Source organism: Astyanax mexicanus, chromosome 6, assembly GCF_023375975.1.
Source record: "Astyanax mexicanus isolate ESR-SI-001 chromosome 6, AstMex3_surface, whole genome shotgun sequence".
NCBI classification, from domain to species: Eukaryota; Metazoa; Chordata; class Actinopteri; order Characiformes; family Acestrorhamphidae; genus Astyanax; species Astyanax mexicanus.
The window spans coordinates 29,748,198-29,768,981 of record NC_064413.1 but is presented as its reverse complement, the minus strand read 5'-3'; the positions used below and the strand labels follow the sequence as shown (position 1 = coordinate 29,768,981).

The following is a 20,784-nucleotide window of genomic DNA, read 5'->3' as shown; positions in this document are numbered from 1 at the left end:
TTTATGTGAATCTCCGTGGAAACGCGCGCCCAAAGTGTAATTACGGTGCCTAGCAGTGGACAAATAGCTATTTTATTAAAAGCGAGGAGACAAAACTCAGAGATGTGCATCCGGACAGGATTAAAATAATCGAAGGATTACGGAGTTCAGCGTAGGTATTTCAGTAGGTAATTTTCTCAGCGTAGGTATTACAGTAGGTAATTCAGCCTGTAATTTTCTCACAGGACATCTGAGAAAAACATGTACATGGTCATTTTGGGCGGGAATAAAAATCACAGAAGATCCACATAAAAGAGAAAAATACCCCAGGACCCCCTGAGAAACTAATCCCGTCCGGATAGGGCTCAATCTAAATGTACGATGTAGAGCCTTTTTTCATGGCCCATTTTCAGATGCCTTCATGTTTTATCTTTTTATGCAAAATGTCCAGAAATCATGTTAAAATCCTGGAATTTGCCTTTAAGGCTGGTTTTTGAGGCTTTAAGACTGGTTAGGTGGCTAATGTGGTGTTGAATCCTTTGGTCATTCTTCTTGGCCTCTGTGCTATTCAGAGCCCAGTCCCGTTACCTCATTGTTATTCATTCCGAGTGAGGGAGAGGGAGGGATGGAGAGAAAGTGAGAGAGAGAGGGGAGACATTGTCTGTGCGAGAGGAAGAGAGCAAGGGAGGCACTAGCCTAGATCCTAGAGAGAGTGTGACCCATGTAAATCTGTGCACAGTGAGGAGGAGAAGAGTTCCCTTCATTTCACTGGAACTTTATATTTCCTTTAATGAGCAGCGAGAGAGCAATGAGGCGCAGTGTTCAGCTGCACCACATCTCTGACCTCGATTCGTGAGAGTGAGGCTTAGGGGGGAGGGGGGACAGGGGGCATACAGGGGGGAGAGGGGGACATTTAGCCAGTGCTGAGTTTTTACTACCCCCCACAATTGGAGGCGAGGAGCAGCAGAGGGGCAAAGTGGAGCGACCAAGGAGGAAAACCCTAACCTTTCTTACTAAAGAGCCAGAAAACAGCACTTACAGGATTCGACAGGGAGGTCTCTGATGAGCACAGAGAAGGTAAAATACTAAACACACTTTTTCACACACTCTTCTTTACACACACATACTTACACAGCCAAGTAGCAAATTCTTGCTTAATCAACAGGTGGGGGTTATGGATTTAAAAGGAATGATCTTTGCCATTCTTTTCTATACTTATAGATTTAATGGTAGGCTATATAGAGTTTGTGTAAGTTTACGCAATGGTATATTTTCAATAATTTATTTATGTTCTTAAATACAAATGGAGGAAATGTATATTTTTCATTAGAGCAGGTCAGACTGCTAAGCTCCAAATCTCTTCAAGCACAGTCAGCCACTTTCCCTCTCTAATCTGGAACAGGTGCCCATAAAGTGCACAAAGTACTACAATCTCAAGAAAAGCTGAAATAAGCCAAATAGGGTTTAGTCATCTGGCTATATTAGGAAAAAATAGTATTGCAGGCATGTCATGGGTATTCATATTATAAATATGCATTTTAAACCAATAAAAAGTGTTATCTAGAAAAACCAATGAACCTAAAACTGTAGGTTCAACATGTTTGTTTTTCTGTCAGCAATAAAGTGAATTGTGTTTAAAGTTTAAAAATGTAAGCTTTAGTTAGAAACAATCACATTAGAATAATACATTTTAATTATTACTTTATCAAGTTGATAAAAAATATACTTTTTAAAATGTAAGTTTTTATACATGAATTAAAATAATCATAAATTTTTAATTAATAAATTCGTTTTTTTTTAGTCAATGACTGCCTTTAATCTGATACTAACAGGCATCACCCAATGCCGGATGTCCTCTTTGGTGGTGTTTTGCCAGGCCTGTAATGTCGCTGTTTGCATGCAGTTTGGTCTTCTGTAAGTGAAGTACTGATCAAGGGAGTTCCGGTTGTGTGAACGACATGGCCACTCCAGAATGTCTTACTTTTCAGGTCCTAAAAAAACATTGTGATTAATGTTCATTAGAGCAGGGCAGGTGCCTATAAAGTGCACAGAATATTAAATCTGAAATGACAGTGCTTTGTCTTAGTATTTTTTATTAAAGCAGTAGTCCCTAATACAGTTTACTTAAAATTGAAAGCAGTAATGTTTCTGAATTGGGAGGGGAACAAAATATTCCAAATAATGGTACCAGCGTCATGGCATGACTATCCATGCAAAGCCTAATATACCCTATATTATGAGTGATCTGGTAAGTTGTTGGATGTCATTAATAAAAAAATCACATAGTTTTAATTTTTAAAGCAATTTATTTTTACTGACCTGTATTAAAGTGCTCTTTAACATGCTTGGTGCAATTACACATTACCAGAGAGGTCTCTAAAAATCCCCAAAATGTACAGACTATCGCTTTAAAGAAAAATAGAAGACTAGAGAACAGAAGGTTAATGTGCAGAATGTGAGCTCTATGCTAAATGTCTTCTCTGGTGTTGTTCTGACAGACCTGTAATGCCACCGTTTGCATTCAGTTTAATCTTCAGTAATGAAGTGCTGTTCACTTGGGTTAAAGTTGCATGACTGACATGGCCACTTAAAAATGTCCCACTTTTTACATCCTGAAAAAATATTATAATTAATGTTCATCAGAGCAGATCAGGTCAAAGCAGGTCAATCTGCTCTTCAATCCTCTTCAAGAATATGGTGCAGTCACTCTATCTCTTTAATCAGGAACTGGTAATAAAAAGAACCACAAACTCAGGGGAAACTAAGCTAAGCAGGGTTTAGTCATCACAAATAATTTACGGTATATACCTGCTTTCTTGTTAAATATGTAAAAAACCTTGACTAATAGACCAGGTCTAGATTAAAGAAAAGTAGAGGATTACAGTGCAAAATCAGAGCTTTACTTTGAAGAAATCACCATAGCTAGCAATTTTTGGTCGCTGCAGCATCACTGGTGTCAGTTTTTTTCATTTGTAAATTTGGAAAATGTTACTTTTCGTTTAATTTTCATAATGTTAGTATTTGGTTAGCTAAGAATTTTATGAGAGAGACATTGAGATACAAACCAACAATATATCACGTTTTCAGAACATTCCTGGAACATAATTTGAGTAACATTATGGAATAACCTTCCTAGAACCTTTTTAAAAGGAGTGATAAACGTTTTTTGTAATGTTCTCTGTTAGCTAGGAAAGTGCAATTTATATGCAAATTACATTTATCTTAAATTGTTTATTGGTTGGTTGTAATTTTTTTTCTCAGTGACCAACACCAGATGCTGTGTGTATTCTCTGGTATTGTTCTACCAGGCCTGTAATGCCACTGTAATGCTTACAGGCCTGTAAGGTGAGGTGTTAGAGGTTCTCCAAATTGCCTGACAAATATGTTAAATGTTACATGCATACTTATAGAAGGCATGATATTTTAAATCTATTTTTCCCCTAAATGTGTTCTAATCCTCCTATAAAATGTTTTATGAGGCTACGTAAACTGACGGTGGAGGGCTTTAAATAATTCTTCAGTGGCATCTCAGTGGGTTCATATCATAAATAGTTCACTATAAAGCTGCAAAGAATGTATTATTTTGAGCCAATCAAAAAGCCCCTTTTCTTGTGCCTGGGATTGAAGACTTAGCATATAAGCCAGTGGTGCTTAGTTGCAAACTTGATCACATACTGATGACCAGATATTCTACTTCAGTACATTGCGATAAAGAACAGAATTCATAGTCTGTCAAAATTGGCAAGTTATTTGGGCTCTAAAGCAACAAAGTATCTCAATGCCATTAGACTACCACCACCATGTTTGACTGTTGTTTTATATTAGATTCACAGCAGGTGTAAAGGACTCTTGCATGGTAGACACTAAGATATTTTCTTGCAAATGTGAATTTTTTTTGTATTTTAAATTCCGTCAGAGAAAAGCTAGATTTAACAATGTTTAATACAATAATGTGAAGACAAATCAAAATTATCTTTTAAACAGTCTTTAAAGTTGTCTTGTAGTAGTTTTGGGATGCTTTTGAACATGTTCTTTATATGTGAACTTAGAGTTTTAAAATACATTTTTTCCTGACGACTCGGGTTTGATCTCCGTGTGAGGAGCTTGGGTTTACCTGCTTCATTTTCCAAAAACAGATTTTTTTTTTTTGCCCCCCACGTAATGACTTGGAAAATATCTGGCCCGCGGCCAAAACTATTTGCGACCCCTGATCTAAAGAATCATCTTTGTGCTAAGATGCCTTCGGAAAATCCATTGCAGATATATCTGTAATCTATTTTAGATGCCTAAGCATGTACTGTAATAATAATAGTAAATGGTGCTACATTTCCACAAATGTTTTTTTGCTGACTCAACTTGAACTTTATTGTTGCTCAGATTTTTTTTTTTTTTTTTTTCAAATTTTTCCCATTTTCTCCCCAATTTACACGGTCAATTACCCAACCCACTCATTAGGACTCCCCCTATCACTAGTAATGCCCCAACACACCAGGAGGGCAAAGACTAGCACATGCTTTCTCCAATACATGTGAAGCCAGCCACCGCTTCTCTTCGAGCTGCTGCTGATGCAGCATTGCCGAGCAGCCAGCGCGTTCGGAGGACAGTGCAGCGGCTTGGCTCCGGTACATCAGCTCACAGACGCCCTGTGCTGTGGACATCACCCTTGGAGTGATGTGGGGAGAGAGCGCCATTTATCCACTCGGAGGGATCAGGGCCAATTTTGCTCCCTCTGAGCGCCAGCAGCTTGATAGCAAAGCTGCATGAGCTGGGGTTCAAACCTGCGACCTCCCGCTCATAGTGGCAGTGCTTTAGACTGCTGGACCACTCTGCGCCCCGTTGCCCAGATTTTTAAGGCTTTTTGCTCAATCAAGCTTTTGCGTCTAAACCTTTCAATTATAATGTCTAAAACTGTCAAAAAACACACGTCCAAATTGATGACTGTATGAAAAAGAAGTGAGTTCAATTGAGTTCAGTAAATCCAGGCAGGGTAAGACAGGGAGTGAGGAGAAAACAGAAGGGACGTGATGAGAGATGAACGTGTCGAATAACGGGTGATGGAAGGTGACAGAAGTGTAGAGAGGGAAAAGAGGAAAGATCAGAGTGGTGAGAATGTTTTCTTTGTGCCGTGCTCCATCACTTGATATGGGTTAAAGTTTTCCGCCTAATCTCCCTGCAATAACAGCAGTATGAGGGAGAGGTTTGGGGGGCTGAGGTGGAGCTGCGTCTGAAAGAGTAATCCGGAATGGAATTCCTCTCCATGCCTGCCAGCCTCGGCCACTCTTTCCAAGGGGAAGCTCTGTGAAGCACATGCTTGTTTGTTCAGCGCTCTGACACTTGCCCGGATCCTCAAACACACTGTTTTCCTCTGAGGAACTATGACATCTCAGCCTCGATGTGATGGATTCAAGACCCACTGTATCCAAGTCTTATACTGACCTCTAACCCTGAGCCAATGAATCAGGAGAAATTTAAGTAAACGTATTACTCAGAGTATACGTATTCCAAGCTGACTGACATGCCGTAGATTCACAAAGTGAGGATTAAACACATAAGATTAAATGGGATTCTTGTAATAAGGATTTTAGGTTAAAACAGAAATAAGAATGCAGCAAGAAGTCACTCAATTAAATGGTTTCTCTGTGTGTTACTACTGTAAGTCTCTGGCTTGGCACATTTTTGCGATTGTTATCATTGTTTTGAAATGAATAAATAGAACAGAAGAAATTGACAGCTGATGAAAAGTTACAGCCAGATGCCTTTAAAGTGTCCAGCTGTCATTGTCAATGAATTTGTCAGTAGTTCTGTCTCTCTTAGCATTAAATAGCTGTTAATGCTGCAGTAACAGCTGGAAGAGATAAGAAAGAAGAAACATATACAGTAACCATACACTCACATGTCAGAAGTCATGGGACAGCAATATGTAAATTGATCATGAGGTGTTACCTCAGGGGACAGCATGGGAATGTTTCTATAAGTTATAAGTTATTTACATATCTTGTGAATAAAGTTGAGCACAGGTTGTTAGTGAGAGAGATCAAAGGATGAACAGTGGCCAGGCTGTTTTGAACCGAAAGAAAGATTATAATAACTCAAATAAAAACTCTGTAGACCTCTGGTAAACTGAAAAGCATGTTAAAATGTAATGCACTCATATTGGATCCACTTCCCTCAGCCAAGGCTTCAATTAGCAAAAGCTCAGTTAATCTGCCCAGTGGAGATACATTAATTTCTGCTAAGGATCACAAATGGTAGTTTGTCAGCAAAAAAAATGCATGGGCTCTGCCTGACTTGTGTGAACAGTACGGATTGGTTGATGTGGGGTAATGATGTGGGGGAATGTTTTCTTGACACATTTTTTGCCTGTTAATTTATTCAGTATTTTCTTAAATGCCACAGCCTAGTTGAGACTTTGCTAATCCAACTGTTCAGCTAATTAACAGCTCATAAAATAAATTAGGGAAGATGGGACATGTATGTACAGTATATATGGTCTAAAACACATAGTATAAGGCTTGGTGTGTACCTCATTAAACATAGTTTATATACTTTCTTTCTTCCTGCAGGTGTGTGTGGTGTTACTCTAACATTTAGAGCTGCATTCTGATAGACAAAGGCTGGGCAGATACTAAAAGCAGCACAATGTCTCGATCCGACGAGGTTAACAAAATGACAGAAAACGTCTACAAGGTAAATATACAGTAGCTTCTGTGTCCATATTCACATCCGCCATTAATTTATCAGACAATAGCTCAATCTCAAATGTCTGGCTAATTGCACTAACCCTGCCAAGTAAATTATGTGACTACAGTAATACTATATTTTATGTAGTACAGTGCCTTGCAAACGTATTCGGCCCCCTTAAACTTTTCAACCTTTTTACATTTCAGGCTTTAAACATAAAGATATTATTTTTTTTAACAAAAAATCATGAAGTGATTTATTGTTTTTATTGGATATTTTAAACTTTTTTTTAGAAATAAAAATCTGAAATGTGGGCCATGCAATAATATTCAGCCCCTTCACTTTCAGTGCAGCAAACTCACTCCAGAAGTTCATTGAGGATCTCTGAATGATCCAATGTTGACCTAAATGACTGATGATGATAAATAGAATCCACTTGTGTGTAATCAAGTCTCCGTATAAATGCACCTGCTCTGTGATAGCTTTAGAGTACTGTTTAAAGCGCACAGAGCATCATGAAGACCAAGGAACACACCAGGCAGGTCCGAGATACTGTTGTGGAGACGTTTAAAGCTGGATTTGGATACAACAAAAAATTCCCAAGCTTTAAACATCTCAAGGAGCACTGTGCAAACGATCATGTTGAAATGGAAGGAGTATCAGACCACTGCAAATCTACCAAGACCCGGCCGTCCCTCTAAACTTTCAGCTCAAACAAGAAGGAGACTGATCAGAGATGCAGCCAAGAGGCCATGATCACTCTGAATGAACTTCAGAGATCTACAGCTGAGGTTGGAGACTCTGTCCATAGGACAACAATCAGTCATACACTGCACAAATCTGGCAAGAAGAAAGCCACTGTTGAAAGAAAGACATAAGCTCTTTGTACAGCAAACATGTGGAAGAAGGTGCTGTGGTCAGACCAAAGAAGACCAAGTAGAACTTTTTGGCCTAAATACAAAGTGCTTTGTGTGGCCGAAAAGTGACACTGCTCATCATCCTGAACACACCATCCCCAAAGTGAAACATGGGGGTGGCACCATCATGGTTTGGGCCTGCTTTTCTTCAGCAGGTTAAAATTGATAGGAAAATGGATGGAGCCAAATACAGGACCATTCTGAAAGAAAACCTGTTGGAGTCTGCAAAAGACCTGAGACTGGGACGGAGATTTAAAGCAAAATCTACAATGGAATGGTTTACAAATAAACGTATCCAGGTGTTAGAATGACCAAGTAAAAGTCCAGACCTGAATCCAATCGAGAATCTGTGGAAAGAGCTGAAAACTGCTGTTCACAAAGGTTCTCCATGTAACCTCACTGAGCTTGAACTGTTATGCATGGGCAAAACTTGATGTGCAAAACTGATAGACATACTCCAAGCGACTTCTAAACTTCTAAAAAAAAAAAGTTTTAAATATTCAATAAATTTTGATTTACTTCAGGATTGTGTCCCACTTGTTGTTGATTCTTCACAAAAAAATTACAATTTCATATCTTTATGTTAGAAACCTGAAATGTGGCACAAGGTTGAAAAGTTCAAGGGGGCCAAATACTTTTGCAAGGCACTGTATTTGATATAAGACATATAGACAGAATAATTAGGTCATTAGGAGGAGGATGTTACACAAAATGTATATGGTGGTTTAGATAACAATAGCAAAAGCAGCAGAATTAAAGTTTAAGGTGCATAGTGAAGTGACATAACAGCACCAGCTCATAATATGCTCTATAATATGAGTTTTTCCCTGACACTGTCTGTGTCAGCTTGAGATTTGATCCTGCATTTCTGAATAGAAATTGCTTTGGTGCAATGTTTGGTGTGGAAAGCCCTATCCAAATAAAACAGAACTGTGAAGTATCTAAGAGTGTGTGTGCTCTGTTTAGGGTATCCTGGAGCAGTTTAACCCCAGTCTGAAGAACTTTGTCACCATGGGAAAGCACTATGAGAAAGCACTGACTGGTGAGTCATTTCTGCTCCAGTTCCACACACAGTAAGTGTGTATGAACTTCACCGTGTTTTGTTTTTCAAAGTCTTAGTAAATCATTTTAATGCCTAATAAAGCATTTGATCCTGATTGCACATTATGCTGGTGACCAAATTCCACATGCAACAAGTGTTTTTATCTTTCTCTTTTCTCTTTGTGTGTACAGGAGTGACGGTTGCCGCTAAGGGCTACTTTGATGCACTGGTCAAACTGGGGGAATTGGCCAGTGACAGCCAAGGATCCAAAGAACTGGGTGAGAGATAGGAAACAGGAAAGCCTGAGGGAAGTAGAGAGAAGGGAAGACAGGCAGTGAAGAGAAGGAAGAGGGTAAAATGAGACAAGATGAGAGAATGAAAGAAGTGTTGCATTAAAAGGGGAAGAAGAAATGAGAGGAGAGAGAGAGGGGTCTTTGTTGAGAAAGATTAACAACACCACATGATCTCATTGTACTGCTGAAAACAGCGGGGGTGGGGGAGAAAAAGAAATGAGGGAGGGAGAGAGAGAGAGCGGGAAGGAGAGAGGGAGAGAGAGGGAGAGAGGGCAACATGCCAGACTCCGCACACATTGTGTTGTTCATTGGGGAACACACACGCCCAACGCACACACTGCCCAGCAGGACCACACTCAAAACAAACCGGCCGACAAATTATGTGTATGAATACGCCCTCATTCAGTGGCTGGACAGTCGTGGGCTCTGTCTTCAGTTGTATTTCACACAGTTCTGCATGCGTGACAAAGTTTTCATTCATCCAATTTAAATCAGTTGTGATGCACAATTTGCCAGCCAATCTCTATCCTGTCCATCATTGGGCATTTTCTTACCATGGGACCACTGCTGACCAGATATTATATTATTTGGATGGTGAACCAGTAATTCCACTCAGCACTTTAAAACACCCACCTAGCTTACTGGTCCATTGTAGTAATGTAATGATCTGTTGTTGTGCACAATTTACTAATGCTTTTCTATTCTTTTAGCACTTTTAGAGGTCAGCCTAGTTTATAGTTCTATATAACGGTATAGCTCTGCATGTGTAATTTGCTTGCCAACTTCCTCCTCAAACCGCTGAGCAGATATTACTTTCTATAAAGTGGATACTGAGTGCATTTTCCTTTGTGTATTGCTATGTTCACATCACACATTTACAGTTTTTTTGTGTGTGTAACTTCAGGTGACACGTTGTTTCAGATGGCTGAAGTGCACAGACAGATCCAAGTGCAGTTAGAAGATGTGGTGAGTGTGTGAGAGATGCGGGTGAACAAAGCATAGTAATGTAAAATAATTGATTAATAAGCCTTGCAATATGAACAAAGCCAAAGTAACTCATCTGACAATTCTCTGTCTGTGTGTGTCTGTCCAGCTGAAGCAGTTTCACTCTGAACTTCTCTCTCAGCTGGAGCAGAAGCTAGATCTGGACATTAAATACCTTACAGTAAGACAGAAATTAACTGCTTGCTTTCATTCATGATCATAACTGATCATTACTGATCACAGATTTTTTAAGTTAAGGTTAACTCTTCTTTTTTCTTCAGGCAACCCTTAAGAAGTACCAGAATGAGCGCAAGTCGAAGTCGGAGTCTATTGAACGCTGCCAAACACAGCTGAAGAAGCTGCGCAGAAAGAGCCAGGGTAGCCGTCACCCCAACAAGTATGGAGATCGAGAGATGCAGGTACACACAACATTTAGAACTTATTGGACTGGAGAGGTTACTGTCTGTTTCATAGGAACCCCCTGCTTTCCTATGATAGTGGGTGTCAGATTGGTGAGACATTACATTTTCAAAGTTGTTTTTCTGTAACTAGAGACTTCTGGTCTCTAGAACTAGAACTGTCTGTGTGAACAGACAAACAGCACAAGGAGAAATTTCATAAACATTACAAATCTTTCTTTAAATTCTTGATACTCTGCAAAAGTCATAAAACACAAAACTACTTGCTGTCCCATGGTCTTGTGCTGGTAAAGCGGTAGTGGTTTGGTGATGTGGTGGGACTGGGTGTATTAGAGGTTTGGTTGAATTGTTTTATTGTGTAGCTTTTTGTTCAAATTCAGAGTAAGCCGGTATTACCACCATTCTAAAGTTGCAGATTGACCTGAGCTGATAAGGTCTTATGTGATTACTGGCTGGCACATGTGTTCAAAAATATCCACATATTTTGCATATTTGGTTTGATTAGGCATTAGCGCTCAGTGTATTAACCAAAGGTATTTGATTAATAGGGGTATTTTTCTGCTTTCTTTATGAAACCGGTAAAAAAAGGGCTAGCAGCAATACAGTGCAATATAGTGCATTTGCATAGTGCATAGTTTGCATTTATAACAATGTTACTTTCTGAATACAAGCTAACTACTTATAGGCCTTCAAAACAAACCTACAAATAAAACAGTGTATTACTTAGATCTGGTTTAGATGTGACTACGATGTGTAGTCTGTAGGGCTATTTATTTTTGGCGCATTTACAGTGTTTTTCTGTTAATTAATGAGCACTCACCCTGTGAATTAAAAACCAAAAAAAGAATGTAAAAAATGTGAATGTCAAATTTACACTGAATTGTAAAGTATATTTAACCAATTCCTGGGAAGCAAATGGGGGTTGGGTCAGTAATAAAACTGTCTTGCACAACTGTAAATATTGAGGGAAGAGAAAGTGTTGTTCCTTTAGTCCCCATGAATTACCTTGAAAGTCTTTTTACAATTACTTTTATTGAAAGTTATGGTCTCATCTAATTTTATTTAACATATACATATATGCATACACTCTTGTATGTATGTACTTATATGCTTCGTTTTTTAACCATTTAAGACTCTTACTTTTTGCTTTTTATCATGATTATTTTCCTGTTTAGGGATAGGTTGTGAAGTAAAAAGAATAAAAAAATAAAAATAGGCTTTTAATGCAATGGACATTAAAATGCTATTCAATATTTGAGTTTTTGAGAAGGATATTTAGTTATTTAAGGATTTCATTTTTATACAGACTTTTAGACAGTCTTTTATTTTTCATTGATACATAATTCAGGTCTGAAAGGGTTAATGTGCTCTCACACATCCTTGCACACTGTGCGCCCAACATACAAACCTCTTCTCTGTCTCGTTCTCTCTTTCAGCATGTAGAGCTGATGAGTCGCAAGCAGACCGAGTTGGATACGTTGGTTGCTGTGGGTTACCGCTCAGCTCTGACAGAGGAAAGGAGGAGGTACTGCTTTCTGGTGGACCGCCAGTGCTCCGTCACAAAGCTGCTAATCAACTACCACTGCAAGGTACACAACTACAGTTTGTCATATTAACTCACTGCAAGGTACAGACTTCACTATAAGGAGCATAACTACAGTCAATCAGACATAATCAACTATCACTACAAGATACACAATAACAGTTATGTTATTACTGGAACAAAAAAGAACCCCAAAGAGTTCTACAAAATAAAGCAAACAGTTCTATAAAAAAGTGAATAGTTTGTCATCAAATCTATTTAACCTGTAAAGCGGTTGTGTTTTGTAAGCACAACAACTCTAACACTACAAGAGAACCTGCAGATTGGTTTCTACCATAGCATAAAAACCAGTATTCTATTAGATTCAGGTCAGAATATATATATTTACTTTTTAAATATTGTGGCATTACATATAAAACAGCAGTATAGTATGTAGTGAGTTACAGTAAAAGTGGATGCTGCTGAACTACTGAACACTGAAAGAGAAATGCATGTATTTTGTAGGTGCGAGAGCTGCTGTCCCAGAAGTTATCATCATGGCAGCAGTCTTGCTCCCAGCCAACCAAACTCCCTGAACGAGCGCTCAACCTGCTGCGGCACACAGCCCCTCAAGGTACTGGGGCTGCTGGGATAGCAGAGGTCCTCCGACATGCCAAACTTGGCACTGCTCAGCCTGGGGAGCAGGTGAGTTTGCTCTGAATATGCTGGATTATGATGTATTAAACACTCTAATAACTGTTGACATTAGAGTTTACCATACCTGGGTTGACAGTTATGAACCAGTGATTTATGGAAAATAACAGGTAACAGAGAAAATTCTGAGAATATTTAGCAACACTTTGAACAGGTTCAAGGAAGGTTAGCCTGTAACATTACTAAAATAATAATGTTCCAGGAATGTTCTGAAAATGTGTGACGTAATAATGGTTTGTTTCACAGTGTTATTAGAACGTTTCACAAATACCGCTCCCAGCTATTAGAAATACTAAGGAAATATTCCATTCGTTCTAATGTTACTAAACATTAAAATATATCGGAACATAGTCACTGTGTGTTCCTCCGAGCTCGATAGCCGCTTAGGCATTGTTCAGAAAACCTTCTACTAACCAAACTTTTTAGCTGGAATTCAGTCAGAATTTCCCCCTCTTTAGCTAAGCTTCCCCCCCAGCTTAGCATTGTTAGGGATCCCAGTTAATAACAATGCATTACATAGTATTTTGCACATCCAGACACCATGAAAACATGTCCACAGATTGAACAGTATTATGTTTACAACTCACTTCACAGGTGAAAGTGATAATAATAACTAAAATAATGTAACACTGTTACTTTTACTAATGTTTATGTGTGGATTCTAATTGTGGGGACTTTACGAGTAGGAAATCTTACTTGTGGGGAGGTTTCAATTGAATTTTCTATTTGAAACGAGGAAATTCCGACATCCGAGTTCAAACTGAATGCAGCTCATTTCCATTTGAATGAGTTTGGAATGTTTATAATTCTAGTGGAATTATATAAGATTTAATATGAAAAGTGCCATTAGTCTGATTGGTTGCCATCTTGTGTTCTTTTCCAGAGGTTGTCTGTACAGGAAGTCCCGCCCTTGCTTAATGGTGAGGCCAGCAGTCGTTCACAACAGCAGCAGCGAGGCAGTCAGTCTGGCTCGGCTGACCTCAGTCCTGCCTCTCTCCCTACACCCACTGCAACCAGCACCCCGCAACACATATCGCCCAACGGCCCCGCCCATAGTTCCAGTGCCTCCGCCAGCCCCGCCCAGTCCCAGTCCAGTCTGCAGTCTCCTCCTTCATCCGTTTCTGCCTCTCTCTCTCTCAGCCCCGCCTCCCTGCAAGGCCTGATTCTCCCTTCCAACGCCCCACATAGTCCTCCTCTCCCCCACAGTGCACCTCTCTCTCGTGCCCTCACACCTGTGCCCTTTGCTCTCCAGCAGGGTGGTGCCACCTCTCCACCCACCCATAATCCTCTACTGTTTAAGGCTGCTGACCACTATGCAACTTCAACATTACCCTTGCCAAGGAGAGTGCCAAGTGAGTTACGCGCTGGGATCTTCGGTAAGTCTGATTTATTTCTTCTCTGTTTTTACCTTATTTCATTTATCTCTTTTATAAATTATGTACTTTTATCACTTTATCTCCATCCGCAGGTTCCACACTTCCTCGGGTCCTCCCTCTCGCTCCTCCTCTTCGTGTTGAAGCGCTGTTCCCTCATTCCCCGACCTCTTCTGAAGGAGGCCCTGGTGGAGAAAGAGGAGGAGGATCCTGTCTGCTGTCCTTTCTCCCTGGAGACATCCTAAGTCTGCTGATCAGTGAGCCAAGAGATGGATGGCACTACGGGCAGAATGAGAGGACAGGACGGTACGAACTATCAACAAACATCTGGAAGATTAATCTTAGTGCTGTTAGCCACTGTCCATCTGTTTTTAGCAGCTGTATCACTGCAGTTTCTCAAAGTATCCAAACATCCCAAAGGAGTTTCTTTTTGTCCAAATTTTTAACTACGCACAGTAGAGACTAGCCAATCAGAAAAGGGATCAATAATATAGTGTATTGTAACGGATAAGGCAGACAAATATACATATTAAATAGATTAAAAACATCTTATTTATCTAGCTTAAGGATAGGGTTGTTGCAAAAAAATAGATCTAAATGGATACAATTGAATATTGCATTACCATGTTTTGCAATACTGCTGATTCTCAAAAAACAGATATAGTGGTTTTATCATAATAATTTACATTTACATGTAATATTTACATGTGTATATATTGCAATAAACTGAACCGCTAATACTCTGCAGTGAGCATGTGATACAAGACAGTATTTATACACAGGAAAACAGGTGTATGAGATTAAATCAGGTGACATTAATGGGGTAGAGGCATTGGATCAATTGTGTGTGTGATGTGTGTGAGCGTACAGGGTATTATGGGAGATTGAGAGTTTGTGGGCATGAGTTTGTTGTCAGCAGAAGATGAAGGCAGAGCAGGCATGCTAGAGGTGACAGGTGTGACAGCTATAATAAATAATGTAATTACTCAGGTGGGACATTTCAGAGCCATGTGGAAAAGTCACTTCCAGCCAGCAGGGAAACAAACAACACAAAACAGCATAGAAACAAAATACTAATGTAAAAATGGAGCTGTCAGATATTATTATTAGGATTGTTAAATGTCAAACACTAGCTGTGTATAATAGTGCACTGATGTGAAAATGCACACACACACAGTTTGTCAAGTACCTGTAGAGAAGTATTGTTAATAAAACTGGGCTCTTTGGAGCAGATAAACATGAACCTATTGGCACCATGCCTAATGACAGTAATGGATTAGAGTGGTAAAAAGCCCTCAAGCATTGAGAGTTACAAAGAATTGGTTTTTTTGGAATGATTTAGTACTTCCGGGAAGAGTCCTGCCATGTTGTTGCTAAATGCAATAAAATACTTACAAGAATGCTCCAGAATCTATTAGAAAGTTTTCCCAACTTACAGTTCCTCCAACAAAAGCAGGATAAACTTTTTGTAATGTCCTGGACAGTGTTGGGCACGTTACTTTGAAAAAGTAATTAGTTATAGTTACTGGTTACTTCTCCAAAAAAGTAACTGAGTTACTAACGGAGTTACTCCACTATAAAAGTAATTAGTTACCAGTAAAAGTAACTAGCGTTACTTTTTATTATTCGCCCGTCAAAAAAAGGAAATCAATTATGCATCTACTATTATTATTAGAAAAATAACAAAAAATAACAAACGAAAATAAACCCAAAATGTTGACAAAAATATAATCTAACGAATTTCAGAAAAATAAAACGAAATTCTCCACACAACCAAAGAAAATTACTAAAACTTGTAATACTGAAAAAAGCGGAAAAACGCGTCTGGGGATGAAATTTAACAAACCAAGCCACACTCAAAAGAAATATGTATATATAAAACAAAATAATGGACAAAAACAACAATTTAATGCCCGTTAAAATGGTATTAATATAACAGCTTCACCAAAAGAGAATAGAGCTTAGATCCTGCCCAAAAAATCCGACCCAGCCGGAGCCCGTGCACATTCTGCCCAAGCCCGAACCATAAACTGTCATTATGAGCCTGACCCGATCCGCCCCATAAACTGTCTGTTTTCGGGCTGATTGAATGAGCGAAATATAATCAGAATTATGTTAATTAACACTGTAACATAGAAGCATAGAACTATTATTTAATTTAAATGATTTTTAAGAACAGCTACACACAATGCTGCAAGTCAAACGCGGAGGCGTTCACGTGCGCCCAGAGCTACGTGATTACAGTTTTCATTTTTATTATAGTTTAATTTTATTTTGTTTTTATTTTTTCTGTTCATTTTAGGGTGGGCTTGCTAGCGCGAGCGCTTTACACAAGAACTAACGGACCACGAGTGCCGCGCGCTCGGCACAACAACTCCCGCTGTACAACTCCGCTGTACAACAGCGCTTATAAATAAATTAAACACAAAAATGAGGGTATTCTATCAGTAATTTCAGTTCGTTTTAGTTAGTTTTATAAACACAAAATACAGTTCGAGATAGTTATGTTTTTCCTTTTAATTACCGTTTTTATTAGATTCAGTTAACACAAATGTTTTTCACTTTCAATTTTCGCTATTTCGTTCGCTTTAGTGAACAATAATAATTGGTTACTTAGCAACATTGTGATTATCACACCAGAGCTTTATATAAAATAAAAATAGGAGCCTGATTTCGGGTCGGTCCTCAGGTCAGGTGGGATTCGGGCAGAGAATCTAAGCTCTAAAATAGAAAGCAGCAGCACCACAAAAACCGGAGCAGCTAAAAAGAGCTTAACGTCCTTAATTCGGAACTTGGGTTGTCCACGGCAATCACTGAATTGATTAGAGCACGCAAATCGTCACAATTGTGCCTCACTTCACCACGCCAAACCACAGGCACATCGGCCAGAAGCTCAAGTTCACCGGACAGAGGAGGGGTTAACCAGGGCAAAGCGAAATAAAAAAAAAAGTTCATAGAGCTGCTAAAGTAACGTGCAGTAACGGGGTGTCGGAAATGGTAACGGCGTTATAGTTACAGTCATAGTAATTAGTTAGATTACTCGTTACTGAAAAAAAGTAACGGCGTTAGTAACGCCGTTAGTTTTAACGCCGTTACTCCCAACACTGGTCCTGGATTTCTAAAAAAAAAGAACATTAAACAAGGAGGTGTCCCAAAACTTTTGTCCGTGTTTAGCTTGATGTTTCTCAAGACTGCTGTTTTACATGGCAATTATTTACTCTCTCTTAAAGGAAAGGCTGGTTTCCTTTCTCCTACACCCAGCCGTTCTCAAGCACACCGGAACAGCAGGATATCAGGTCTGCCTTTACCTTTATTTCATTTCATTTTTGAAAATGGTAAATAATTTTGATGATTTTGGAGAAGAGCAAGCAGAGTTTTCATTCCATCTGTCTCTCGCTCCTCCTAGTCTCCCCCTGCTGTCTAAGATGAATAGCACTAGTACAGGGCAACTGGACAGACTGCCCCCTGCTGGTGAGCTGAAGCAGGCAAGTCCAGACTCGGAGGATGATCGGAGTGTGGTGTCTCAGCGCATCAGCACTTTTAGGCCGCGGCCTTACAGCATGATGAACCCTGACACCAGACAGCTCAGCCCCAGACTGTCTGCTCAGCTGGAGAAAGACAAAGTGAGATACACAAACTATGTACTCTCTCAGCACACCAATACAGGAGGGCAAAATTTACTAGTTGCAGTCCCATGAATTTTGGCATGTCTATACATATATTCATTGATGGTGTAACATTATGGCCTCTGTATTGTATAATGCAAATTCTTTGTAAACTTTGTAAACTTCAGATTGCAGTAATCATATGGTGCATTTGACAGGGTGTATAGATATCCACAGTAACTCATATATACTTATTATGACTGTTTTACCATATTTTTACCAGACAGAGTGCTTGGACAGTAATGTATTTGCCGCGTTTTGACGCCGCCATTGTTTCTTTTTCCTCTTCATCTAGCTGTCTGCTGAGCGCTCGTCTCCACCACCATCTCCCTCAAGGTAACATAACCAGAGCTGATAGAAAATCTACATTACATAGGTACCTCATCAGCTGTAACTTCTAACTTATACTTCCAATCTGTTTATTCCCATTTACAGGACCAATCCGTTTGCTCACATTCGCCTGAGGAAAACAGTGACCAATGACCGCTCGGCTCCTCTCATTGATTAGGTTTCTGTTTTTACAGTTTGAACCAGGCCAGGCTAATTAAGAAGCCGTTTTTTTATGATAATTTCATCCAGGTTTCTGTGCCAACACTCATAAACAAGCATCTTGTTATTCTCCATCCTGTTCTTGTTATCCCCATTCTTGGCACTCCTTGTCTAACTCTGATTTTCAATGGCAGGAATGAATGGCGTTTTCACTTTCTGTGGTAAAGATATATGCTGAGACCCCTATACATTTTGCTCTGTGTAGATTTTGCTAACTCTGTTTTTGAGTTATACTACTAGTAACTGATGTGCATAAGCTTGCATATACCAATGTTCATAGTCTGACTTATTTTCAACCTTTGTAATTCAGAGAATCAATTAGTGTACACAGATGTACATAATGTTACCACTCAATATTGTGACTCTATACATATCACAGTTGATTTTTGATAAAAAAAAAATAATAATAAAAAAACAGTCGTAGACCTGGAGTGCCAAATATGGGCATAATGCTGATTACAGAATGGCACACGACTGCAATACTGGTCAATACTGTAGTAATAGTAGTATAGTGTAAAAGCACTGGAGCCATACTGATGGAGCGATACATTTAAAATACATCAACCTGGTTCCTGGGCAGTATTCTAAATCTGCATAAACCATACATATATTTTTATTAAATTGTGTTAATAGGAAACACAAAATATAACTCCTTGTAAGAGAAACACTTTTCCTGTATGATGACTGTAATTTGGAAGTTATTATACTTTTTTAAAAGTTAATAACATTAAGCAAATATGTACCATATTCCTCAAAAACAATTGCATGTATTGTATGTTTTGAACTCATAATTCATACAGAAAAAGTGCCTCCTCACAGGGGTTTTATCCAGTTGCTTTTATGAAACATGAAGGAGAGTTGGTTTAATATGTAATAGTAAATATACAATATACTGTATTTTGTACAATGTAACACTAGAATCTTGAGTGATTTAAGGCAGAACTGAAGCAGGACTGGTTCCTGCATTTACAGCATGGTTTTGTCCCTTACTAAAATTTGAGAGTTGTTTGGTGTTTTTTGGGGACATTTCTTTGCATTGATTTTTTCTTTTTGTAACAAAATGGTTTATGTATTTTTTTTCATCGTCATACAGAGGTTTTTATCAGATGCATATTCATATCTAAAAGATTTATTTTGTACTTTTTTGTTTTGCAAAGCTGTGCTAATTCATGTGAAAACTGTTCACCCAATCTGTAAGTTCTTTCGTCAGTTCCTAGGTGTTTATAAGGATGTGAAGGTGAAAAGAAATGTGTTATTATTTTATGAAGGTTGTGAGTTTCAGAGCATTTCCCAGGATGCCTGGTTTTGTTGGTGAGGTAAGGTGAGAAAGAAAGCTAAAGGATGTGGGAAGAGAAAGATGCAGAGGTGTGTTTGGTTTGAGAGGAGCAGGACTGCTTAATGTGAAGGTTAATGAATGGAATGGATAAGAAGACTCAGGTGCTCAGGTGTCTCTGCTTTCCCAATGCTAAGTAACCAAGTATTTTTCCTAATACCCTCTAATAACCCCAGGAACCAAAACACTAGCTCGTAGTGTACAGTTGTACAGATGCTTGGTGAGGGAAATGAAGGCAAAGAGTGAGACAAGACTTTGTAAAAATGTAGAGGCAGGACTTCTGTTCGGAAGTGAGTGAGAAAGCTTTGGAAAGTGAGGGAGTGAAAGAGGAAGTGCTGAATGGAATCTGAAAGGAAGCTGAAACAGTATGTGCATGAGAATATACTCACATCATCAAAAAATAGCTGTATCCAGAATTAAGTGTCAGATGGCAACATTTCTGGAAGGAAAATAAAGGTTATCGGGAAGAATATACGATTATAAATGTAGGCTGATATGGGCAATATTTATTGCTCCATGCTCCTTCAGTGCACCTTCAAAGACTGCAGTGAGGTTATCTATGTTCACACCAGGTCTGACAGCAAACTTCGTACCAAGACCAAAATCACAAGGGTGCTCATCCGTAAGATGCCCTTTGCTAATGACGCAGCGCTGACAGCACACACAGAAGACTGTCTGCAGCAGCTTGTCAATCGCGTTTGGGCTGACCATCAGCCTAAAGAAGACAAATGTAATGGCACATGGCACAGAGATCCTGCCAAACATCACCATTGATGGATACCGCCTGGAAGCTGTTGAGAATTTCACCTATCTTGGGTCCATCATCTCCAGCTAACTCTCCATTAATGCAGAGGTCATCAGCAGAATTGCCAAGGCAGCAGAAGGCATGGCCAAACTGAACCAGAGAGTCTGGAACAATGACAACCTCACTGAGGAGACAAAGTTGCGCATCTACAAGGCTGTGTGCTTATCACTCTCTTTTATGGCAGCGAGTCGTGGACATACAGAAGTAGAGTGTAACAGAACATTCCAGATGTCTTCGCATGGACCTGTAGAAATGGTGTGCTGTGATAATCCATGCCATGCAGTTCAAATATTTCTGCTGTCAAAAAGCAACAGCTGTTGCAACAGCTCATTAGGGTGTCCATTTAGAAAATGTAGAGTCACTAGTTGCAGGACCAAAGGTAATCTGGTGATTATGATTGTAAGAAATTGCACCATGACACCAGGCCTTCCTGATGTGTGAAGCATCTTGATGAGGACCACAGTTTATTGTCAAACATCCAAAACACATTTTGTTACACATGCATTAC

General features: G+C 39.2%; 1 protein-coding gene across 1 annotated transcript; it reads left to right on the top strand.

Moving 5' to 3' along the window:
• Nucleotides 1–877: 877 nt before the first annotated feature.
• On the top strand, nt 878–18,847 carry zgc:158689 (I-BAR_IMD_IRSp53 and SH3_Irsp53_BAIAP2L domain-containing protein). The gene is made up of 15 exons (XM_007254516.4): nt 878–1,056; nt 6,543–6,666; nt 8,544–8,619; nt 8,811–8,897; nt 9,817–9,878; nt 10,006–10,077; nt 10,178–10,315; nt 11,752–11,904; nt 12,363–12,542; nt 13,435–13,927; nt 14,020–14,230; nt 17,155–17,220; nt 17,331–17,547; nt 17,885–17,925; nt 18,025–18,847. Exons 2-15 carry the CDS (start codon nt 6,619–6,621, stop codon nt 18,095–18,097), a joined length of 1,917 nt encoding a protein of 638 aa, XP_007254578.3. The 5' UTR covers nt 878–1,056; nt 6,543–6,618; the 3' UTR covers nt 18,098–18,847.
• The last annotated feature ends 1,937 nt before the right edge of the window (nt 18,848–20,784 follow it).

Excerpts from the sequence above, each read along its gene's own strand:
- zgc:158689 (XM_007254516.4), top strand. The coding sequence starts at position 6,619 with ATGTCTCGATCCGACGAGGTTAACAAAATGACAGAAAACGTCTACAAG. Across the intron at positions 14,231-17,154 it reads CAGAATGAGAGGACAGGACG|GAAAGGCTGGTTTCCTTTCT; the intron begins GTACGAACTATC and ends TCTCTCTTAAAG. Across the intron at positions 17,221-17,330 it reads CCGGAACAGCAGGATATCAG|TCTCCCCCTGCTGTCTAAGA; the intron begins GTCTGCCTTTAC and ends CGCTCCTCCTAG.